The sequence below is a fragment of the Pogoniulus pusillus genome, chromosome 31, assembly GCF_015220805.1.
Source record: "Pogoniulus pusillus isolate bPogPus1 chromosome 31, bPogPus1.pri, whole genome shotgun sequence".
Taxonomy (NCBI): domain Eukaryota; kingdom Metazoa; phylum Chordata; class Aves; order Piciformes; family Lybiidae; genus Pogoniulus; species Pogoniulus pusillus.
Window position 1 is genome coordinate 1,702,616 of NC_087294.1, and position 23,042 is coordinate 1,725,657.

General features: G+C 44.5%; 1 protein-coding gene across 1 annotated transcript; it reads right to left on the minus strand.

The window, feature by feature from the left end:
* Nucleotides 1–15,704: 15,704 nt before the first annotated feature.
* On the minus strand, nt 15,705–22,892 carry FBXO5 (F-box protein 5). Its single transcript, XM_064169144.1, has 5 exons — nt 22,826–22,892; nt 20,172–20,902; nt 19,390–19,480; nt 18,287–18,448; nt 15,705–16,785 (listed from the first exon to the last, which is right to left on the minus strand). The coding sequence occupies exons 2-5, from the start codon at nt 20,885–20,887 to the stop codon at nt 16,534–16,536; spliced, it is 1,221 nt and encodes a 406-aa protein (XP_064025214.1). The 5' UTR covers nt 20,888–20,902; nt 22,826–22,892; the 3' UTR covers nt 15,705–16,533.
* Nucleotides 22,893–23,042: the final 150 nt, after the last annotated feature.

Sequence of the window (23,042 nt, forward strand, 5' to 3'; positions counted from 1 at the left end):
GGTGACCAGAAGTGGGGGAGTATGAAGGCACTGAAAATCTTTTAAAGCTTGGCACTTGTTTGCTCTGAACATAATCCAGTCTGAGAGTGGAACTAAACCTTTCATCATCCTTAGTCTTTGATGAGACTAACACTGAGGGATGTTCAGTGTTCCTGTTGTGAACTTTGTGTGGTAGAGTTCTTTAAGACAAGAGAAGGAGACTCATGTATTAACTGCCCATATGTGTGAATGGTGGGTCAGAAGTAAAACATTGCATGTGTTCATGGATGTCACTTCATACTGACTAGAATAAAACTTAGAGGCAATTCTGAACAGACAAAGTCCTGCATCTGGGTTGAGGCAATCCCAAGCACATATACAGGCTGGGCAGTGAGTGGCTGGAGAGCAGCCCTAAGCAGAGGGACTTGGGAGTGCTAGTGGATGAGAAGCTCAGCATAAGCCAGCAGTGTGCACCTGCAGCCCAGAGGGGCAACCAGATCCTGGGCTGCATCAGGAGAAGCGTGGCCAGCAGGATCTCTCCCTCTACTCCACTCTGGTAAGACCCCACTTGGAGAACGGCATCCAGCTCTGGAGCCCCTGTTACAAGAGCCATGTGGAGATGCTGGAGAGTGTCCAGAGAAGGGCTGCGAGGATGCTCAAAGGGCTGCAGCAGCTCTGCTGTGAGGACAGACTGAAAGAGTTGGGGCTGTTCAGTCTGGAGAAGAGGAGGCTCTGAGGTGACCTTCTTGTGGCCTTCCAGGATCTGAAGGGGGCTACAGAAATGAGGAGAAACTTTTTAGGCTATCAGGGAGTGAGGACTGGGGGGAATGGAGCAAAGCTGGAGGTGGGGAGATTCAGACTGGATGTGAGGAGGAAGTTCTTCAGCATGAGAGTGGTCAGAGCCTGGAATGGGTTGCCCAGGGAGGTGGTTGAGGCCCCATGGCTGGAGGTGTTTGAGGCCAGGCTGGCTGAGGCTGTGGCCAGCCTGCTCTAGGGTAGGGTGTCCCTGGGCATGGCAGGCATTTGGAATTAGATGATCTTTGTGGTCCCTTCCAACCCTGACTGATTCTATGATTCTATGAACTCAACTCCATGCATTCAGCACAAAGCTGACTCAGTTACACCCTTGGTTTTGAATAGGACCTCTCCTACTTCCTATTATTTTCAGAGCATCACAACAGGTTTTTCTATCTGGGAGGAGAGAAGAAGGTGGCATTGACCCCTTCTGGATTTTCTCTGTCCAGGGTGGGGAGGATTGGGTTGCTGTGTTATTTCTGAGTTGCAAACAATGGCATATAATTGTCAATACATGGCAATGTCTTTTCTATAGATGCTTGTAGATGCAGTTTGCTGTAAAATATGGATTTATCTTACTTCCAAGCTGTCTCAGCTGCTCTGGCAAATTTAATCTGGAGGATCATTTTCACAAACCCACCACACAGAAATGCCCTCATCACAAACTCATGTTGAAGGCAAAAGTGCTACCTGATGTCTGGTTTTATAAGCAAAAAGAATCTCTTGGACAGTCACCAGTTAAGAAGTGATCAAGACTGGATGAGGCATTTAGTGCCATGGTCTAGTTGACTGGCTAGGGCTGGGTGCTAGGTTGGACTGGATGATCTTCCAACCTGGTTGATTCTATGATTCTATGAAATATTGACTCAGGCATCTTCCAAGTCACTATGTCTAACATATCATAGAAATTACACTGGCAGATGCACAGTAGCAAATACCAAACTTTTCAGTTGCAACTTTTGTTTCATTTCATCATAACTTTTGCACTCTCTGGGGTGCAGAAAAGGCTTTTCTTTGTTGTTGTAAATTAGTTTCTTTGATTCATAGTGTTGCCCAGTTGCAACTGAGTAAGAGTATCTTGTGAAAGGTCAAGTCTGCTGACTCAGAAACCCTTAGCTTGAAAGGCAGTGAAACAGTCTTGAAAGGATTTGAACATGCTATCATCATTGCAAGAGTAAGGTGATGGAAATAAAGAATTATTAAACCTGAGACTGTATTAAAATTACAGAATGCTTTAAACCAACAAATACTAAATTAGATGGACCACATAAAAAACCCCAAGGGAGTCTCTTTAAAAGTGTATTCTCCACTCCCTGAACTAAACTCTATGATCCTTTAGATCTACCAGATGATATATTCTATGTTCCTTTCACGTTGTTTCAATTTTAGCATACATAAAAACAATACTGCTACTATGAATTAAAAATGAATTCATGCTGAAGTTTAATACAACTGTGATGATGTTATTTTTTCATCCTCCTCAAACTTAACATTTATTACCTGCAAAATACATCCAGACTAGAAGGACATGGAAAATATAACCAGTGAAGTGTATTTCTTTCTAGTAATTTTGCAGCAGCTGTTATGGCAATACAGCAGCCTCTCTAAAGCAAATTCATATAGAAGATGTATATTGCCACTGAGTGTTCTGAGTTCACCAGCAGATGAAATCCATTTTTCAGCAGCACAGATGTTGCCATAATTCACAAATATTTATGGATCAATTTTTTGCCCACTGCATGTGTGTTACAGTCCTGTATTGACCTTCTTTCATACCCTTACAGGAGAGCTTAAGGAGAAGCTTTCTGGATCAGGTCTCCTTCCATTTTCATTTTTAAATGACAGACTTTCTTGCTGGCTTTGAACAAGTTCTTAAATGGTCATGAAAACAGATATTGACTTCTTTTGATTTCTAATCCTTCAAACCTTTGCTACCAGCAAACAGTTCTATTTGTGGTGGCCTGAACCCTGCTATCACTTACATAACAGCTGGAAATATTAATTGCATAAGCAGCTATACTTTGTCACATTGGATTGAGCATCTCCTGAATGCTGCATAGAAAGTAATCACTATATCTGTGTCCTATAATACCGGGTGCTCATACTTACAAGTGGGACATGAACCTGAAGTAGGTCCAGAGGAGGGCCACAAAAATGCTCAGAGGGCTGAAACATCTTGCCTATGAAGAAAGGCTGAGAGTGTTGGGGTTGTTCAGTCTGGGGGAGAGAATACTCCAAGCACACCTTTTTGTGACCTTTCAATTCTTAACGGGGGCCTATAGAAAATATGGGGACAATATGATTAGCAAAGCCTTTCTCCATAGGACAGGGGGTAAGAGTTTTACACTGACAGAGGGTATATTTAGACTAAACATGAGGAAGATTTTATTTTGCAGTGAGAGTGGTGAAACACTGGAACAGGTTGCCCACAGATGTGCCACCCCTGGAAACATTCACGGCCAGCTGGGGCAGGGCTCTGAGCCACCCTATCTAATTAAAGATGTTCCTGCTCATTACTAGCACATTGGACTAGATGAACCTTTGAAAGTCCCTTCCAACCCAACCCATTCTATGATTCTACAACCTGAAATCCAAATCATAGTACTTCTAGCTTGTATATTGTTTACTAGAAAAAAAAAATATCCCACAGCATATCTGTTCTATTTTTCAGTCTTTGACCATTTTCTGGTCACAAGTTTGTACACTAAATGTTCTTCCAACACTGTTTCCACAGAAATTTGTGTTAAATTCTGGTAAAAATGGAAAACGGATGGAGCACAGCACTGAAATAATGTTCCTCTTCTCCCTTTCTGTGAAGGGGGGTGAGGTAGGGGGAAAGCATCAGAAGAGGATAAAGTTACTTTAAAAAAGAGAAAAATATATGGTTGCAGTTATTAATGTCTTTATATATATTTTAATGTTAGTGAGACAAATACTAGAAAATTATTCTTTAATAACTTTAGGGATTAAAAATCCACTTTAGCAAAATGTATTTTACATTATGGGAAAGGAAGCATAAAGATCAGCTCAACACTCTGCATTTGAAAAAATAAACTCTGCAGTTTGGATAAAAATGGTGTGATCTACCTACTTACCTGCTTCCAGCTAGCTCTTAGCACAGTAGCTCACAGAAACCAGAAATGCACATTTTATGTCTGACATATTTCCTTTAAAAATTGGTTGGTAATGACTGTAGCTACATCACAGATAACCCTAGAACAGGAGAAAGCTTTAACTTTAGTCCAGAAATAAAGTTTTAGTCAGTTAATAATAATGAACTTCTGCCATCAATTCTCCTAACACTTGACAGCAATGGAGATGTTCAGAAATATTTTGCACTTTACAATCTTATTTAATGACTTATTAAAAAACAAACAAACAAACCAACACCCTGTTAATTTAAAACAAAGGGGGGGAAACAGCAAAATGCTTTTCCATTTCAGCTTATAATCCTTCTAAACCAATATTGTGTTCTATAATTAATTTATTCAAGATAGACTGAAAAGCAAAAGTTATCCTCTGCTATCCTCTCCATAACTAACATTTCTTTCATCCTTTGGAAGCCTAATCCACAGGTCTAGTCACAGGGATTTCTTCTTCTTCTTCCCCCCCCTCCCCCCCTTCACTTTAAGTGAGAATCATTTCAGCTTAATTAACTTTGCTAAAAATTTAACCTTGTTTTATACAGGAGCATAAACTTCTGCTTTTTATCAGCTGCATAAGAAATCAATATGTGACATAGACTTAAGAGGGCTCCATGAGTCTACATCACTTACCTGCAGTAGGAGGTTGCTTCAAATGCTGAGTTGTGTCTTGGAAAGAAAAATAAGGATATTTGTTACCCCTGATCTTCACTTGTGCTAAAGAGTGTGTGAGGCATAAGCTGAGCCTGGTTTTATCATTTCAGACAACCTCTTCTGCACCTTTTTTCCCCCCACAAGTATAAGTAACCCAGTTTGAAATATCACCAAATTAAACCAGTAGTATTTCCTAAACAGATAAGCTGTGTTTTCTAAAAGGTTTCATTGGTTGTTGGAGCACCAACTATCATAAAGTACAAAGACTGCCTTGATTTACCACTTTAATTACTATAAAATGTAGCATGGATAGGAGAAGACATGGTCCCAGAATTTGGAGTCGGGAAGTACAGCCTGTATTTGTAACAAACCACTGCAGAACCGTGGACCAAGTATTTTGTTTCTCCTCTCTTTTACACTTTAAATAGAGTAATAACATTTATCTCACTTGTGATGTTCTTTGCAACTTAGAGACAAGAAACAGCATGATTTAGGTATTGCTATGCCCCATTCTATGGCTGGTTTATGTTCCAATAAAAGATCGCTCTAAAAAAAGTTATCTTGGTCATGGATTTGTTTTGCTTAGTGTGAATGCTCAGGAGGAAAAGGATTCATGAAGATTTAGCTATCATCTTAGACTATGGAGTCCCTGAATACTATTTTTCTCACATCATGTATTGGAGAAAAAATGAGGTCAAAGAATTACATCTTCCAGAAATTAAGCTGTTCATAGTCAAGTGTCACCACTGGTTGCCCACAAGTCAGTGCCTGTTAATAGTATCATTATCACTTAGTACTTTGTCACCATTCGTTTCCCTTTGAGTGTTTCCAAGGAAGGAGGAAGCACCAATGCTCTAACCTCTTAGAACATGCACAACAACTACTTTTGGTTTTGATCACCAGAATATGAGAAACTGATATGGAGAAAAAGAAACTGATATGATCCGGGGTGTATTAAAAGGGATGTCGAGAGAGGTTCTCCTGCCCCTCTACTCTGCCCTGGTGAGGCCATATCTGGAGTACTGTGTCCAATTGTGGGCCCCCCAGCTTGAGATGGACATAGAACTGCTTAAGAGAGTCCAGCACAGAGATGATTAAGGGAATAGAACATTTCTCTTATGAGGAGAGACTGAAGGAACTGGGGCTCTTGAGCTTGGAGAAGAGGAGACTGAGAGATGACCTCATCAATGTTTATAAAAATGTAAAGGGTGAGTGCCAAGAGCAGAGCCAGGCTCTGCTGGGTGATGCCTGATGACAGGACAAGGGGCAATGGGTGGAACATGAGGCATAGGAAGTTTCTTGTAAACATGAGGAGGAATTTTTTCACTGTGAGGGTACCAGAACCCTGAACAGGCTGCCCTGTGGGGGTTGTGAAGTCTCCCTCTGGAGATATTCAACACCCACCTGGATGCGTTCCTGTGTGATCTGGTATAGGTGATCCTGCTCTGGCAGGGGGGTTGGACTGGATGAGCTTTTGAGGTCACTTCCAGCTCCTGACGTTCTGTAATTCTGTGAAAAGAATAATTGCAGATGTTTGATTTGCTTTAGTGTCTCTCTCTATATATATGGATAGGAAATCTTAAAGCATTTGCATTATAATGAAGACTGGCATGCAAACATAAGCCACAGTATCACAGTATCACCAAGGTTGGAAGAGACCTCACAGATCATCAAGTCCAACCCTTTACCACAGAGCTCAAGGCCAGACCATGGCACCAAGTGCCACGTCCAGTCCTGCCTTGAACAGCTCCAAGGACGGCGACTCCACCACCTCCCCGGGCAGCCCATTCCAGTGTCCAATGACTCTCTCAGTGAAGAACTTTCTCCTCACCTCCAGCCTAAATTTCCTCTGATGCAGCCTGAGGCTGTGTCCTCTTGTTCTGGTGCTGGCCACCTGAGAGAAGAGAGCAACCTCCTCCTGGCCACAACCTCCCCTCAGGTAGTTGTAGACAGCAATAAGGTCTCCCCTGAGCCTCCTCTTCTCCAGGCTAACCAATCCCAGCTCCCTCAGCCTCTCCTCGTAGGGCTGTGCTCAAGGCCTCTCCCCAGCCTTGTTGCCCTTCTCTGGACACGCCACCATACAGACTTACTGTCAGCTCCAGAAACTTTGCAAACGTCCTGCTATGAGCAATGAAAAACTTGCTCTTGCCTGAAACACCAAGGGGAGAGAATCCTCCTTCTGCTGTGATATGCAAAACACAGGAAAAGAGCTGTCTTCATCCCATGAAGAAAGTCACTCTTCAGGATATATTCTAACAGTTCTGAAAATGCCACCAAATAAGTACCGCAAGTATAAACACATAGAATATGGAAGTAGAAATGTTCAAAGGGGTACTCCTCGCCTGCTTCATGGTTAGTTTGTCACAGAATGGAGGAATTGTGGTAGGACACTATATATCTCACATTTATAGATCATCTGTAATTGCTGAGAATACAAGTGCTATGTGACAGAGGTGAGAGAGGAGGAGAAACACAAACTCCTTACTTTTGCAGGGCTCTAACACCTGCACAATGAGTCTGGAAGTTCTGTGATGTTCGTATTGGTTCACTTACCTTTAACATTTTTGTTTACCCTGCTTCAGTGGGCTTTTCCTACTGCAATTTAACATCACAACTTATTGCACAGCCACAATGTGCCATGAAGAATAACAAGGAAATAACAGAATCATAGAATCAACCAGGTTGGAAGAGACCTCCAAGGTCATCCAGTCCAACCTAGCACCCAGCCCTAGCCAGTCAACTAGACCATGGCACTAAGTGCCTCATCCAGTCTGCTCTTGAACACCTCCAGGGACGGTGCCTCCACCACCTCCCTGGGCAGCCTTTTCCAATGCCAATCACTCTCTCTGTGAGTAGTAGCTAAAATCTTTCTGGACTCCATACTGACATCAGGATGTTTGATCCAGGGGTACGTAAGTAAAGGTGTTGCAGAGAAAACATGCATTGTTGTGCTGCCTGTTGCAAATATGTTTAAGGCAACAAAAAGCATTTTAGCTTAGAGCTATGATGTGCATTTTCACAACCAGCTGGTGTTTAAAGTACGTTTGTAAGCAAATTGCAGTTGATGTCTTCTTTACTAACTCGGTATCCAGGGACAGTCTTGATAATTAGATCTCCATATGACTAAGGAAATCTGTTGTACGATGTAATTAATCGAGCTGAGGCAGACCCTTGTCAAATGACACTAAACAAGTCTCAGAGCTCTTGTGTCATTGTGTTTGCATTATGATTCATGCATGAGCCAGCAACTGGTGAAGCCTCTGGAAGGGACCTTCGTCACTGCTGAGAAGGGGCACTGTGCTCTCTGGTGGGTGTACAGAAGAAGTGGTCAGAAAACAGGAATTTCAGACGATGGCAACCAGCGAAATGCCACCGTAGCTCTACTCATTCTGAGTCAATCATGTGAAGCAGCAGCTGCCATGCACTAGCCCTGGGAGAGCTGGACCTTCACTGAAACACAAAGGGCCACCTCAGCTTTATATGCCCACAACAAATACTTTTTACAGCCCATTCTCACCTCACAGTGCTCTCAGTTTTGGTCCAACACAGGCTGAGAAAGCCAGGCTAACGAGGCCACTTAGTGCAACACCAGCATATAGCATTGCTGTCCTGCTTAGGCTACAGGGTCACCTAGAACGTTCAGGGGCCTTTGCTCTTCACCAAATCAGCACACATTTGGCATGCTGTTACTTAAGGAAAATCCACAGTCCTACACAAGGCCCTTGGAGCTCACAAGCCACCCCAGCTAACTGCTCCTCTCCCCTCCCCCGTGGTGGGGACTTCCATAGAATCATAGAATCAACCAGGTTGGAAGAGACCTCCAAGATCATCCAGTCCAACCTAGCACCCAGCCCTGTCCAGTCCAACCCCAGGTAAAGCTTTGTTTGCTGTTTGTCTCTTGCTCCAGACCTGAACTGAGGGCTTGCACCTACTGCTTTGGAGTGGTGCCTTTGCTTTCCACTTGCCACTGCAGGGGTACAGGGTAGGCAACATAGGTGCTGTGAGGAGAGTCAAACGCTCCTTGAAGCAGGCAGGTGAGAGCTCCACAGAAAGCACTGTGAGCTTGGATTTCAGTGGAGACATCCACAGCCTACACAGGCAGGTGTGAAGCAAGCGTTAGAACCAGCAACTCAGCTAAAGGCCTGGGGTCTGCTCTTCTGACCGCAGGTTTGGTGCAAGGACTTGTGACTGTAGTAACTAGATGGATAGTTACATCAGAGCAGGGGAGGAAACAGAGCCAGAACTCCTCCAGAAGGAACAAATGAATCTTGATGCATGCAGTGTTCCAAGAGCACCATCTTGTGGCTTTCTAGTCTAGAACACCTTCCCCCCCCCCCCCCCCAATCTATACTATAGCATCCTTTCTCCAGAACTGTTTTAAGACCTTGCCTTCAAGAGCAGATATTTTGGGAGTGGGGAGAGAATTCTTACCACAACCTTAATCTATATTCCCGTTTTGGTTTAAACTCAGTGAGTCATGGCAGACTTTTATATTTGTATCACTAAATGTTCAGAGCTTTTTTTGGCTGATCACTGCCAGAACTTTAAATTAAACTCTTGTTGAACAAAACACTCAACATACTAAAAGGCAGCTTCTTTGTGGTGGAGCCTGTGCCTAGTGACAGAACATCAGACACGTACTGCACTTTTACCATGTGCTGAAAACCAGCCTCTGAGGTGAGCATCTTGGCCATGTGCATACTAAGATCACAGGATCACAACTCACAGGGTGTTAGGGGTTGGAAGGGACCCAAGGAGACCATCGAGTCCAACCACCCTGCTGGAGCAGGACAATCCTATCTAACACAGAGCACACAGGAACACATCCAGACAGGTCTTGGAAGGCTCCAGAGAAGGAGACTCCACAACCTCTCTGGGCAGCCTGTGCCAGTGCTCTGGGAACCTTACAGTAAAGAAGTTTCCCCTTGTGTTGAGACAGAACCTATTTTGCTTCAGCTTACACCCATTGCTCCTTGTCCTATCCCAGGGAGCAGTGAGCAGAGCCTGTCCCCCTCCTGGCAGCCTTCAGAAACTCAGATACATTTATCAAATCCCCTCTCTGTCTTCTCTTCTCCAGACTAAGCAGCTCCAGGTCCCTCAGCCTCTCCTCATCAGCCATGCCCTCCAGTCCCCCAGTCATCCTCATAGCCATCTGCTGGACCCTCCCAGCACATCCTTGTCCCCCTGAAACTGTGGAGCCCCAAAACTGAACACAGTATTCAAGATGAGGTCTCAGCAGGGCAGAGTATAGAATCATAGAATCAATCAGGTTAGAAGAGACCTCCAAGATCATCCAGGCCAACCTAGCACCCAGCCCTAGACAGTCAACCAGACCATAGCACTAAATGCCTCACCCAGGCTTCTCTTGAACACCTCCAGGGATGGTGCCTCCACCACCTCCCTGGGCAGCCCATTCCAATGCCAATCACTCTCTCTGCCAACAACTTCCTCCTAACATCCAGCCTAGACCTACTCCGGCACAACCTGAGACTGTGTCCCCTTGTTCTGTTGCTGGTTGCCTGGCAGAAGAGACCAACCCCACCTGGCTACAGCCTCCCTTCAGGTAGTTGTAGACAGCAATGAGGTCACCCTAGAACCACCTGTTCTCCCCGGCTCCCTCAGCCTCTCCTCATAGGATTTGTGCTCCAGGCCCCTCACCAGCTTTGTTGCCCTTCTCTGGACACCTTCCAGCACCTCAACATGTTTCTTGAATTGAGGGGCCCAGAACTGGACACAGCACTCAAGGTGTGGCCTGACCAGTGCTGAGTACAGGGGAAGAATAACCTCCCTTGTCCTGCTGGCCACACTGTTCCTGATGCAGCCCAGGATGCCATTGGCTCTCTTGGCCACCTGGGCACACTGCTGCCTCATCTTCAGCTACTCTCTATCAGCACCCCCAGGTCCCTTTCCTCCTGGCTGCTCTCCAGCCACTCAGTCCCCAGCCTATAGCACTGCTTGGGGTTGTTGTGGTCAAAGTGCAGAACCCTGCACTTGGCCTTGTTAAATCTCATCCCATTGGCCTCTGCCCACCCATCCAGCCTGTCCAGGTCCCTCTGCAGGGCTCTCCTACCCTCCAACAGATCCACACCTGCTCCTAGCTTGGCATCAGCTGCAAACTTACTGATGCTGGACTCAATGCCCTCGTCCAGACCATCGGTGAAGATATTGAACAGGACTGTGCCCAGCACTGATCCCTGGGGCACACCACCAGTGCCAGCTGCCAAATGGATGTGGCACCATTCACCACCACTCTCTGAGCTCTGCCATCCAGCCAGTTCTTGATCCAGCACAGAGTGAATCTGTCCTAACCATGAGCTGCCAGCTTGGCTAGGAGCTTCTTGTGGCAGACAGTGTCAAAGGCTTTGCTGAAGTCCAAGTAGACTACATCCACAGCCTCCCCCACATTCACCAGGCAGGAACCTGATCATAAAAGGAGATCAGGTTGGTGAGGCAGGACCTGCCCTTCCTAAACCCATGCTGGCTGGGCCTGATCCCTTGGCCACCCTGCAGGTGCTGTGTGATGGCACCCAAGATGACCTGTTCCATGCCCTTGCCTGGCACTGTGGTCAGGCTCACAAGTCTGTAGTTTTCTGGCTCCTCCTTACGACCCTTCCTGTGAATGGGATCACATTGGCAGCTTCCAGTCTTTGGGGACCTCTCCAGTGAGCCAGGACTGCTGATAAATGATGGAGAGTGGCTTGGCCAGCTCAGCTGCCAGCTCTCTCAGCACCCTAGGGTGGATCCCATCCGGTCCCATGGACTTATGAGGATCCAAATGACGCAGCAGGTCCCTTACTGCTTCCTCATGGATTAGAGGGGGACTGTACTGGTCCCTGCCTCCATCCACCACTTCAGGAGTCCAGCTGTGCTGGAGACAACCTGTCCCACTAGTGAAGATTGAGGCAAAGAAGGTGTTAAGCACCTCTGCCTTTTCCTCATCCTTTGTCACTATGTTCCCCTCTCCATCTAACAAGGACTGGAGGTTGTCCTTGGCCCTTCTCTGCCATTCAGATATTTAAAGAAACACTTTTTATTTTCCTTGGCAGCCGTGGCCAGCCTGAGCTCCAAGTGGGCTTTTGCCTCTCTAATTTTTCCTCTACAAGACCTAGCAACTTCCTTGAACTTCTCCTGGGACACCTCCCCTCTTTTCCAAAGGTGATACACTCTCTTTTTAATCTTTAATTCCTTCAGCAGCTCCCTGCCCATCCAGCCTGGCTGCCTCCCTCCTCGGCTCCTCTGCCGGCTCAATGGCACAGCTGCTCCTGTGCCTGCAGGAGTTCTCTCTTGAAGCAGCTCCAACCTGCCTGGACCCCTCTGTTTCCAAGGGCTTTTTCCCAAGGAAGTTTCTGAATTAGTTCCTTAAATAGGCTGCAGTCTGCCCTTGGGCAGTCCAGTGTGGAGGTTCTGTTGATGCCCTCCTGGTTTCTCCATGCATTGGACACTCTCTAATTTCATGGTCACTGGACCCCAGGCAGCCTCCAACCACCACATCCCCTACCAGCCCCTCTCTATTTGTGAGCAGCAGGTCAAGCAGGGCTGCCCCCCTGGTAGGCTCACGTAACAGCTGGGATAAGAAGTTGTCCTCCACACACTCTAGGAACCTTCTAGGCTGCCTCTTCTCTGCAGTGTTTAAGTCCCAGCAGATGTCTGGTAGGTTAAAGTCACCCACCAGAACAAGGGCAGGTGATCTTGAGGCAGCTTCCAGAGTAGAGGGGAAGGAGAACCTCCCTTGATCTGCTGGACACACTCCTCCTAATACACCCCAGGATCCCATTGGACTTCTTGGCCACAAGGGCACTTTGCTGTGGTATGGATGAAGAGGAGTTTTGTTTATTTTGATTCCTCCTCTCACAGTCCTCAAGGCATAAAGGCTGCTGCTGGAGAATAAATTACACTAATAATTGTACCCAAATTAATCCTTGTTTTAACAAGTGATTATATAATCAGCTTAACCATCATTACATGACATTTTTCCTTGCCTCTCTGCTGCAGTTCGACAGCCACAAAGTATTGATTTCAGGAAGTCCTAACCGCCTGCTGCTGCCTGCCTCCCAGCTAGGGGCAGGCTGTGAAGTTAAGGAATTGGCTCCACAGCTGCCCAGGCTGGAGGGAACAGCTGGGAGCCACCGCGATTTGCAGAGCAGAGAAACATCCCACCCTTCCCCAGCACGCAGAGCCACACCTAGAGATAAGCAAGTAATTGGGACAACTTTGTGCTCTTGCATCAACCAGCCAGGGGACCCTGTCAGCCTGCTGGTATTTATCACCCCTCTTTAGGTCTGAAAAGTGTATGTAGAGTGGGCAAGAAGCTTATCACATTCCTGCAACGTCCCCGAGGCTGCCAAATACTGAGTCTGAAAGTGGTTTTGAGGACACAGCTGTAGTAGTTGAGGACAACTCATCTGCATATGTCTTTCTCTAGGTACCACTCTCACACTGATTACATACCAGAGGCAAGTTCAAGATAAGCTCAGAACAAACATTAACAACAGCCTGCATCTACTGCTTTGTTCCCACCTCCGGTAAGTAAATCACTCTGCTCAGCACTGCTTGAGGCACTGCTAGTACAGGCATCCAGTGGCCTCTATATGCTTTCTGTAAGGAGATGCTTTCTCACTCAGTAGAGGTCAGCACACCTGGGTGGATACAGATTGTCCAGTTTTTTTTCTGCCTTACATCGTTCAGTGAAGCTGTTTAAGAGCAGACAAACAGACATGTGGCTTCCAGTAAGATGTATAGTTTTATATGGGTCCAGTGCTCAGTACTGCTGGGCAAGGTTTCAACTTTTGGGCAAGATAACCATAAAAGAAGAAATAGCTGTGTAGCCAACAGAGATCTTCAAGGTTACCCTTAGAACTTTTGTGTAAGAACATTTCAAGCATTGATAACCAGTCCTTAAGATGTCACTCACCTGCTCACATCTGCAACAGAAGCACTGATTCATTTAGGTTGGAAAAGACCTTTAGGATCCTTGAGTCCAACTGTTAATCTAGCACAGCAAGGTCCACTGCTAAACCATGTCACTAAGTACTACACCTACCCATCTTTTGAATACTCCTACATATCTCAGCCACTTCTCTGGGCAGTCTTGTTCCAATGTTTGACAACCTATTTAGTGAATAAATTTTTCCTACTATCTGGTGTAAAGATCCCCCAGTACAACCTGATGCCATTTTTTTCTTGTCACATCACTTCTTTCTTTGGAGAAGAGATCAACAACCACCTTGCTATAACTTCCTTTCAGGTAGTTTCACAGAGTACTAAAGTCCCTCCTCAGCCTCCTCTCCTCCAGACTGAACAACTCCAGTTGCCTCAGCTGCTACTCATGGAATTTGCTCTCTAGACTCTACCAGGTTTGCTGCTCTTTGCCAGACTCCTTTCAGCACCTCCGTGTCATTCTTATAAGGGCCCCAAAACTGAACACAGTATTTGAGGTGCTAGCCACACTCTTTCTGGTACAAGCCAGAATGCTGTTGGCCTTCTTAGTTACTTTGTCATATTGCTGGCTGATATTCAGATGGCTGTCAACCAAAACCACCACGTCCTTTTCCACTGGGCAACTTTGCAGCCACTCTTCCTTAAAACTGTAGCATTGCATAGGGTTGTTGTAACACAAGTGCAGGAACTGATACTTGGGTCACAAATGTCTACTCTGATCATCCACACTGAAGCTGCTAGTCAAGGACCTGGGGATCAGAGTAAGACATAAAAGGCAGGGCAAGAGGAAAGAAAGAGCTGTGACAATTTGCAGCAGACCCATGATAGCTTTGACAAAGGTTTGTCAGAAGCCATCTGACCTGTCCAGCAATGTCGCAGAGTAGAAGGTAGCTGCCTCGTATCGCTCAGGATTTCATTACTGAGAAATGGATGTGCTGTGATGTTCATCTCCAGTTGTGACCACTGAAGAAACCATGTACTCCAATTTCTCCTCCTTATCTGGAGGTAACCAGAATTTTCCTCAAAATTATGCATGAAAATAATTTCTACAGGAACCAAACAAAACCAAGGGTCTTTTCCACACTTTCTGTGTAGACACTGAAAGAATGGATAGTTCCCCTTAGTGAGCTCCAAGCCTAGAAAGGTAAACAAAAATGCTGATTCAAGATGTCTGCAACAGCAGTGGACACCTGTGCACTTTTCTCAAAACCAGCAGCCCTCTCCAGTCATATTATCTGTACTCTTCCAGATGCAGAAATTTTAGACAGATAAAAATTCTGTAACAAGCTCTTGCTTGCAGTATTTGTGCTCAGCCCAGTCTAGGAACACTCACTGTGGTTGCATGTATATCAAGTCCTAGACCATTGTCTTTTCCATCTCTTAATGGAAATACCAATATCCAGTATTTTCAGGTTACTTACCATGTGATCAACATTCTTCTCCTGGCCTGCAGGACAGCTTGATCAAGATGGCCTAATTACCAGAATAACATATAAGCAGGATTAAAAACATCTATCTGCCTTTCATTCTCAGATCTTGTGCATATTCAGAAGTGGATATTCATGCAGACAAAAGATGGAATTAGAAGTTGATTTAACTCAGCCAGCCTCTTATTTAGTCTTACATTTAAGTTAAGAGATCAAGTTTGCTGCACAGAAGTGAAGACAGAGGTCCTGCACTCACCTGTTTCTACCACTGCTATCACAAATGGAAAAGTAGCATGTGTGGGAAAAGCTGCCATGCATTATATGTAACTGCAATCATCCCAATTCAAGGAGCAGGACCTACAATGCTGCCTTCCCAGTCTTTTATCTTCCTAAGGAAGGGGAAAAAAAAAAACAAAACCCAAACAAGAAATCCCAGACATTTCCAGAAAATGATCAGTCCTTCTCTTGAGTTTGCCTCTTCGCTGTGGGATCACAAAACCTTTACCAACAGAGTTAGTTCTGCAATAAATTCTGCCTACAGACAATTTTCCACTGAATATGTTGGTTCTAGAAAATATTGGCAACTACCACCAAGAGCCTTTAGGTAAGCTGCAGGAACTTAGCATGGGAATGGATTTAATATGCTTTACACAAAACCAGATTTCCTTTTTGTTAAATCAACATCTTTAAGAAGCACATAAGACTTGGAAACTGAGCACAAAAAGGAATTTTTTAAGATGATAGCAAGGAAGTCTAGATTTGCCCAACAACTTGTGAATAGTAATTTATTTTTATATTTACAAGACAAACAGGAATAATATTTAAAAGTAGTATTTACAAATATATACATATATTAAAAAAATACCTTATGATTTCCATAAAAGTGGCAAAGTATTTTTTTTAGCAGTATAGCCATGACACAATACTATTTTTTTAAGCTGGAAAGAATATCCTCACAATTCAAGGAAAGTCTGCAGTTTCTGAATGGAAAGATCAAGGAAGAGCAACAGTTAAAGACTCACATAAGACAAACCAAAACGGATTATGAATTTTCACATCATAAAACTAAGACAAAGCCTTGTGGAAAAAAAAGTAATAAAACCTAGACTCATCATTTTATATTAAAAGGGACTTCCCTCACCTCACTTGACAGTGTTACTATAAATTAATTGAAAGGATTTTGGAACAACAGCAGAGATTTACATAGAACACAGTTCAAGTTTCTCACTTCAGGCATTCAAGAATTGCCAGGGTTACTTGTAAAAACTGTTTTGGTTTGTGCAACATTATTGTGAGGTGTTTTGAAGACTGGAACACAGCCGAAGACTTGTCAGGACAGTAACAAGAATATTAGAACTCACTACAAACTTTCTTTTACATTTATAGATTTAAAAACCTTTTCTAATAGATATTTATGACCGTTCCTAGAAACTTGGGCACAACTAAATAGTACAGAGGAATAATAAAATGAACCTTTAGGAAAGAAAAGAACAGCAGAAAGCACTTCCTTGTTTGGTTTCCTTTGTGAACAGTATTGCATCTTAAAAACCCCCACAACTTTTATGAGACATAGAACAATACATATTGGGATGGGTGGATCACAATCGCCGTAGATTCTTTTTGCTTTTCTTAGTCCCAGGAAGCGGCCCCAGCTGAGAGCTAGATTTCACTGGTTTGCTGCTCATACAGTCACTGGAGTTGTGGTAGCTGCACATGCATTTGGTGCAAAAGTCAAATCCACAACCTTCACGATTGCACGTTGCTCTTTGTAGAAAGGAGTCGTACTTTGCAGGGGAGCCACAGCGATGGCAGATTTTAAGGCTTTCGGTGTTTTTCAAGGTTTTGGCAGCCTGTTGGAGAAAAGCACAGGGAAAAAAAAGTGAGGAGGGTAAACATAAACATCAAACATTCCCTGATGTATCTAAGTGCCACAAAGTACCTCAAAATTTCTCCTACACTGGAAAGAGAAATTACAAATGTAGCCTAATTCTGGTTGTACGAAGTTCAGATGGAGACTTGAGAGGAACAATCAGTCTAACTGCAGGTACTCTGGAACAAAGGCAAGCTATTTAAAATTCTTTAAGTTTCAAATTCAAGACAACAAGCTAAATACAAAGCAGTAAGAAAAGCAGCTGTCTTGAATCCTCCAAACCTCATCCAAGGATGGTTACTTAACTTCAATAATAACTCAAATTAATTTTCTATTTATTTAAATCATTAGCATCTTTGAAAAGGGAGCCATGTGTCCAGCAATCTCAGCAGTGGGGCATTCTACACAAGACACCAACTTGAAGCCATTTCTACTCATCTGTAATGAACTCATTTTTGACACAAACAACTATTTAAAAAACCTTTGTATTAGAAAATGATAGCCCTGCAGAACATTTTATACCACGCAGTTGTTACAAGCATAATGTTTTCATAATCTAAATGTAGATGGACACAGACATGCTTATCAAGGAAAATCAATTCAGACTGCTACTTTGGTACACAGTTGACTTTGAGTTTCCTAATGTCTCAAAATACTATACAGAAGTATTAGAGCAGCTTGACTTCACTTCCCAGATAAATAATATCTTACTGCACCAATTTGCAGAGTAAGACTTTTGGACTTGATTATAAAAGAAACTTTTCCCTATAGAAAAATCTGTTGCTTATCAACAATGACTCTCAATAAATATTTTAATAAGTCTTATAAGACACTTACAATGTAGACTTCTACCTACACTTGGAGCTTAGAAAAAACAGAGGCTTAAGAAAAATAACAAGGTGAAGGGAAGCTTAGTCTATTGGCAGTTGATAACAACTCCAAACGCAAGACATTACAAATAGGTAGTTCAAAAGTCATTTCAGTGTCAAATCATGAATTAGAAGAGGGCAAAAAATGAAGAAGAGAAATATTGTTTCATATTTTAAAAATAAGAACTACTAAGTCTTCTGCCTTTCTCTATTTCATATGAAAAAGAGCCCACTCTTGATGCAAAATGGACAGGTTTATTTGGACTGCTCACCTGGAAAACTGTGATTCAAGCCCATGGAAACAAAGAAAATTACTAAACTTTTTCATGTCTGATCAGCACCAAAACAAAAAAAACCCAACCTACTATGCTTTTTTTGAGGGCACCTAAATACCTAAGAGGAAAAAAATCAAGTAGAACATCCAAGTCTATTAATATCCTCCCTTGGTTTCTGACAGTCTTAAGATAGGCTCCATAAACAGAATCTGTCAGACATATTAAAAAGAGTTACAAGCACTTCAGATCAGAGATACTCTTTTCAGAAATACAATTTACAAGCTGATGGTGTGATAGGCAACATGTAAGAAATTGAAGATGAATGGAAATCAGTTACCTCAGAAAACTCCATGAGCCTGCTGTGATTCTTGGATGCTTTGGATCTGGTGCCTTTTTTGTTCAAGTTGACAGGTGGGATTGCTTTCTGAATGGAAGCTAAAGCAGCTCGGCAGAGAACATAGTCCCTTGTTGCAACACTCTCTGATGCTTCAGTGGCATTCTAATGAAAACAAAACCAAGAATAAAATTTGAGAAGAGACTTATCTGATACAGACCATCAAAAGCAACCAACTTCTATTACAAAACTCGACTTACTTTCAGGTTAATACATCATAAATATTTGGGCAAAGCAAGTAACAGTGCCATTGCAATGTTTTAAAGCACAAAGCAACATCCTAGTTCTTTATAGTGAACAAGAGATGCTTGCAGTTTCATTTGAGAAGTAAACTCCTCCCACCAGTTTTCTAAGTTTGTGGCTCAAATCAAAAGCCAGGGAGGAAACCTAACTTTGAGATGGACGTTCAGTGGTGTCCAAGCAGACTAGGAAAAAAAAACACTACATAAAATTCAAACTCAGCCTTGTTTCATTGCCTTTTACTTTCTCACAGAAGAAACACACCACCAAGTGTTTTACAAGAATCTTGCCTTAGCATAATGATATTGGGATTGGATCTTCTATTTGATATGCCACAATACAGACATCAGGAACAGCTCGCAGTGGAAAGCTTTCAGTTTTCTGTAACCAACACACTGCACTTCAGACTATTGCTAGAAGGCATAAGCAGAGAATGTGTGACAATCACCTGAGCAATTTGCCTTCTGTATCAGTGGGGACAGTGAAGCAAGGAAAGCATCTGCTGAGAGCCTCCAAGGCTTGATCAGCAGGCAATGCTGTAACTGACCCTTCCTTCCTGCCTTCTCTAACACAGGATGTAAGTAAGCTCTTAAGAACATCTTCATAGGCAACTCTCCTATGTTGGGGTGATGAGAGTGCTATGACTAGCAATACCTGAAGAGGACATGCTAGCAGGACAAATCAAGACACTGCAGTGACAAAGTTTTAAAACAAATAAACTTTTCTGAAATCTCTTAGGGTTGGGAAGAGTCCTAAAAGATACTGCTGGATTCGACTTGAAATATCAAACTGAGGCAGAGACTTACAGAAAGGTTTTTAACAGCTTTACTATACTTTTGGAAAATCCTTTTATCTTCTTGTATAATCTTCTGCCACGTTGTGCTGACTCTGGCAAAACTGCAATGACAATAAAAACACATTGGTTACTTTCTAGGAAAGAGGAAAACTGCTTATTTAATAGTGGGAATAGCTAATGGAATCTTTTTATTTCATGTATAATAGATGTTCACAGTTCTGGTATTTAATTTGCCTTCTAGGGAAACACTGACGCTTCGCATTTTAGTGTATTAGTACCTAATCCTAACCAGTAGTTAAGTGTCAGAGGCCCCATACCTAAAACGTTCTTAAGACATCTGATTAGTGTAGGTTTTTTTTACACTTTCCTAATACAATGGAAAGTACTACTACTCTGCCCTGGTAAGGCTGCATCTGCAGTACTGTGTCCAGTTTTGGGGCCCTCAGTTCAAGGGGGCCATAGAACTACTTGAGAGAGTCCAGCACAGAGCTGCAAAGGGCGAGTGCCAAGAGCAGAGCCAGGCTCTGCTGGGTGATGCCTGATGACAGGACAAGAGGCAATGGGTGGAAGTTGAGGCATAGGAAGTTTCATGCAAACATGAGGAGGATTTTTGTCACTGTGAGGGTGACAGAACCCTGGAACAGGCTGCCCAGTGGGGGTTGTGGAGTCTCCCTCTCTGGAGGTATTCAAAACTTGTGTGATCTGGTATAGGTGATCCTGCTCTGGCAGTTGGACTAGGTGATCTCTCAAGGTCCCTTCCAGCCCCTGACATTCTGTGATCAAGATACTTACTTTATTAAATCCATTTCACCAAGATGCTTTAAAATGTTTGCTAGTACATGCTTCAGGTTCTTCTGGAAAAGTTCAGAGAGAATATCTATTCTATCTAATCCCATTTTCTTTCCAATTAGATTACAAAGTTCACCCTTTCCTCTGGAAACAATTTTATCTACTGCAGTCCAAGACTTCAGATTTTTTTTACCCTTCTTTTTCAAAGTTGAGCAAATCATTTCTTCATAATGGATTACTGGCAACAAAGTCTTCTTTGAAAACTGAGCTTGGTTTTGATTCTTCATGAGGCATTGCTTTGGCGTGTCACAGAGATTCCCAGCCAAGGGTATACTGTCCTCATGCTCCACTGTATCTGCATATTGATTACTTAACATAGAGGAGTAACCACTGTCCTCATTAAATTTACTGTTTTCCAGTGCCTCCATTTCATAGATACCTTCATCCAGTCTCTGGTTTATTTGTTTATTTTCTTTATTATGCACAGGTCTTCTTTCACCTTCGAGAATTCTGGTGGCTACATGGTAGGAGTCATTAAGGAGTACTTTCTGATGCTCTTCAGCACAGCTTTTACAAAAGCCTTTCTCATAATTCAGGTGGCAGGATTTTTCCAGTCTTGTTTTCTCCATGGCTGATTTCAGTGGTGCACACCCATCACGAAGAGGCGCACAACCAAAATCACGTTTCATCTTGAAAGAACTGTTTAAATTTGATTTCATTATTTTGCTTCTATCCTGCAAGAAACAAGAAACAAACCATATCACAAATTCTTTTTCCTGTAAAGAGCTGATCATGCCTTCCTTCTGCATCATGAAATGTAAGTTTGTTAACTCACTTTTCACAGAATCACCATGGTTGGAAGACCTCTAAGACCATCGTGCCTCTAGTGCCTAAAGCACAGACAGCTAGTGGAAGGATTTAAACAGCCACACAGTAAATCAGTGTAAGTTTTTTCTTGACAATAGAGCTTTATGCTGCATATAGCTGGGGCAAGAAAACAGACTAGGTGATTTACTTTGTCACCATTCCACTAATACAGATTACATTTAGCACACCAACGCCTCCAGTTCCTACTCCAAATCAACTACATACTCAGGATGCTTAGAGCCTCTGTGAAGGACACCAGTGGCAGAGTTCCGTGAGTGACTGCAAGCCCCTGAAGTGGTGTAGCTACTCCTCAGCAGCCAGAAGCTTCTTTCCAAGGCCAGAGGCAGTGCTGCTGATGTAGCCAGGTATCTGGCGTTTTTAAAGGAGGTGGCCAAGCAGAACAGAAAAAGCTTCAGTGCTCGTATGTCTGTGTAAACTACATTGAAACCCACCACTGCCTAAACAAAGTGAAATAAAAGGCTACTGACAAGCATGGTTTTATGGGGGTGGGAGGCCGACAGACATAGTCGGGAAATGGGAGCTTTTCTTGCCCTGCTTCTTTCCCCTCCCCCCGAAGTGTGGTGCTATCTATATTAACAATTGCGGGGGGATGGGTGAGGGCTGAAGGGGAGAAGGAAGCCATCTCTGTTGCGTTAAATCTAAGGGGAAAATAATGTCCAACACGCATTGCAGTTCGTGAGAAAAATAAAGTCCCCTTTTCGGTTGAGTAGCTATTTCAAAGGGTTTAGGCACATCCAGCAGTTTTGGAAAAAAGTATTAGAAAAATGTGTTTCTTGAACCTCTCAGAGCAGAAGTCTCTTCTTCGTACATACATTTGGTGGAAGAAAGGAGCAAATATGCTTATGGCTTTGCACAGTGTGAGCTGAGGGAGAGCTACGGTCCCCCAGCCAAGCCTCCCTCCCTCCTTCCCCAGTTGTTTGGCGCGCCGCGAGTGAGCGAAAGAGTTTTTGGGCTGAAATGCTGCAGAGTTGAAAAACGTAAACGTACTCCCGCCGAGCTCAGGGGCTCCAGGGCCAGCTCCGATCTCCTGGAGGAGTGGGCTCAGCCGAGGAACCCCGCAGCGCTGTCAAGCCACTCCTGCCCCGCGCTCAATATGGCCCAGGTCGGAGGCAGACAGATCAGTTCCTATCCCTGCCGTGCCCCATGGCTCCAGGAAACTCATCCTGTGTCTTCGCGGTCTCAGTTTTCCCCCACGTTAGAGGATGCCCCGAAAAATGGTGGCGACGAGGCGGCCGGGAGCACTTCGTGGGGGGATGCTCGGCGTGGCCCTACGGGCGGGAGATAGCACGGCGCCTCCCCGCCAGCCGCTGCCCGCCGGCGGGAGCTGTACTAGCCACCTCGGCTGGGACCCTACCCCCCACCAATATGCAGCGGGGCGCGCCTCACACGCGGTTCGGTGGCGGGACCCGGGCACTCCGCGGCTGCCCATGTGCCCGTGTCCACTCCCATCCCATCCCGCCGGCGGGATAACCACGGGGCAAGGCTGGGGAGAGCGGCGGAGCTAGGCGGCCGCCGAGAGTTCCCATCCCCAGTACTCCTGCCGCCTCCCGCAACTCTACCAGTATTTTCAGTCCCTACACCATGCATGCCGGCCCCCACCGTCCCGGCCACGGAGCCCTCACTACAGCATCCTGCTGCCCTGAAACAACTCATCTGCAGAGCCCTCACTACTGCATCCCACTGAGCTCCTACTAAGGAACCTTCACCGCAAAGCCCCGCTGCGCCGACTGAGCTTTGCTGCAGGGCTCCCGCGAAGCGCCCGCACTCACCGCAGAGCTGCGCCGCCGCGGCCGCCGCCGGCAGTGAATGCGCGGCACTACCAGCAGGGTACTTTTAAAAACTTTGAATTTGGTATCCAAAACCCCAGCGGCCAATCAGAAGTGGCCGGCGGGGGCGGCGCAGCCAATGGGAGGCGAGCAGAAGGCGGGGGCCAATCCGCGGCGCCGCGGGCGGAGCCAAAGCGGCTCGGATTTTTCCCTCCTCGGC

Coding starts and splice junctions, on each gene's coding strand:
- FBXO5 (XM_064169144.1), bottom strand. CDS start 20,887: ATGAAATCAAATTTAAACAGTTCTTTCAAGATGAAACGTGATTTTGGT. Junction 19,481..20,171: donor GGTGAAATGGATTTAATAAA/GTAAGTATCTTG, acceptor TTGTCATTGCAG/TTTTGCCAGAGTCAGCACAA. Junction 18,449..19,389: donor AAGCTGTTAAAAACCTTTCT/GTAAGTCTCTGC, acceptor TGTTTTCATTAG/AATGCCACTGAAGCATCAGA.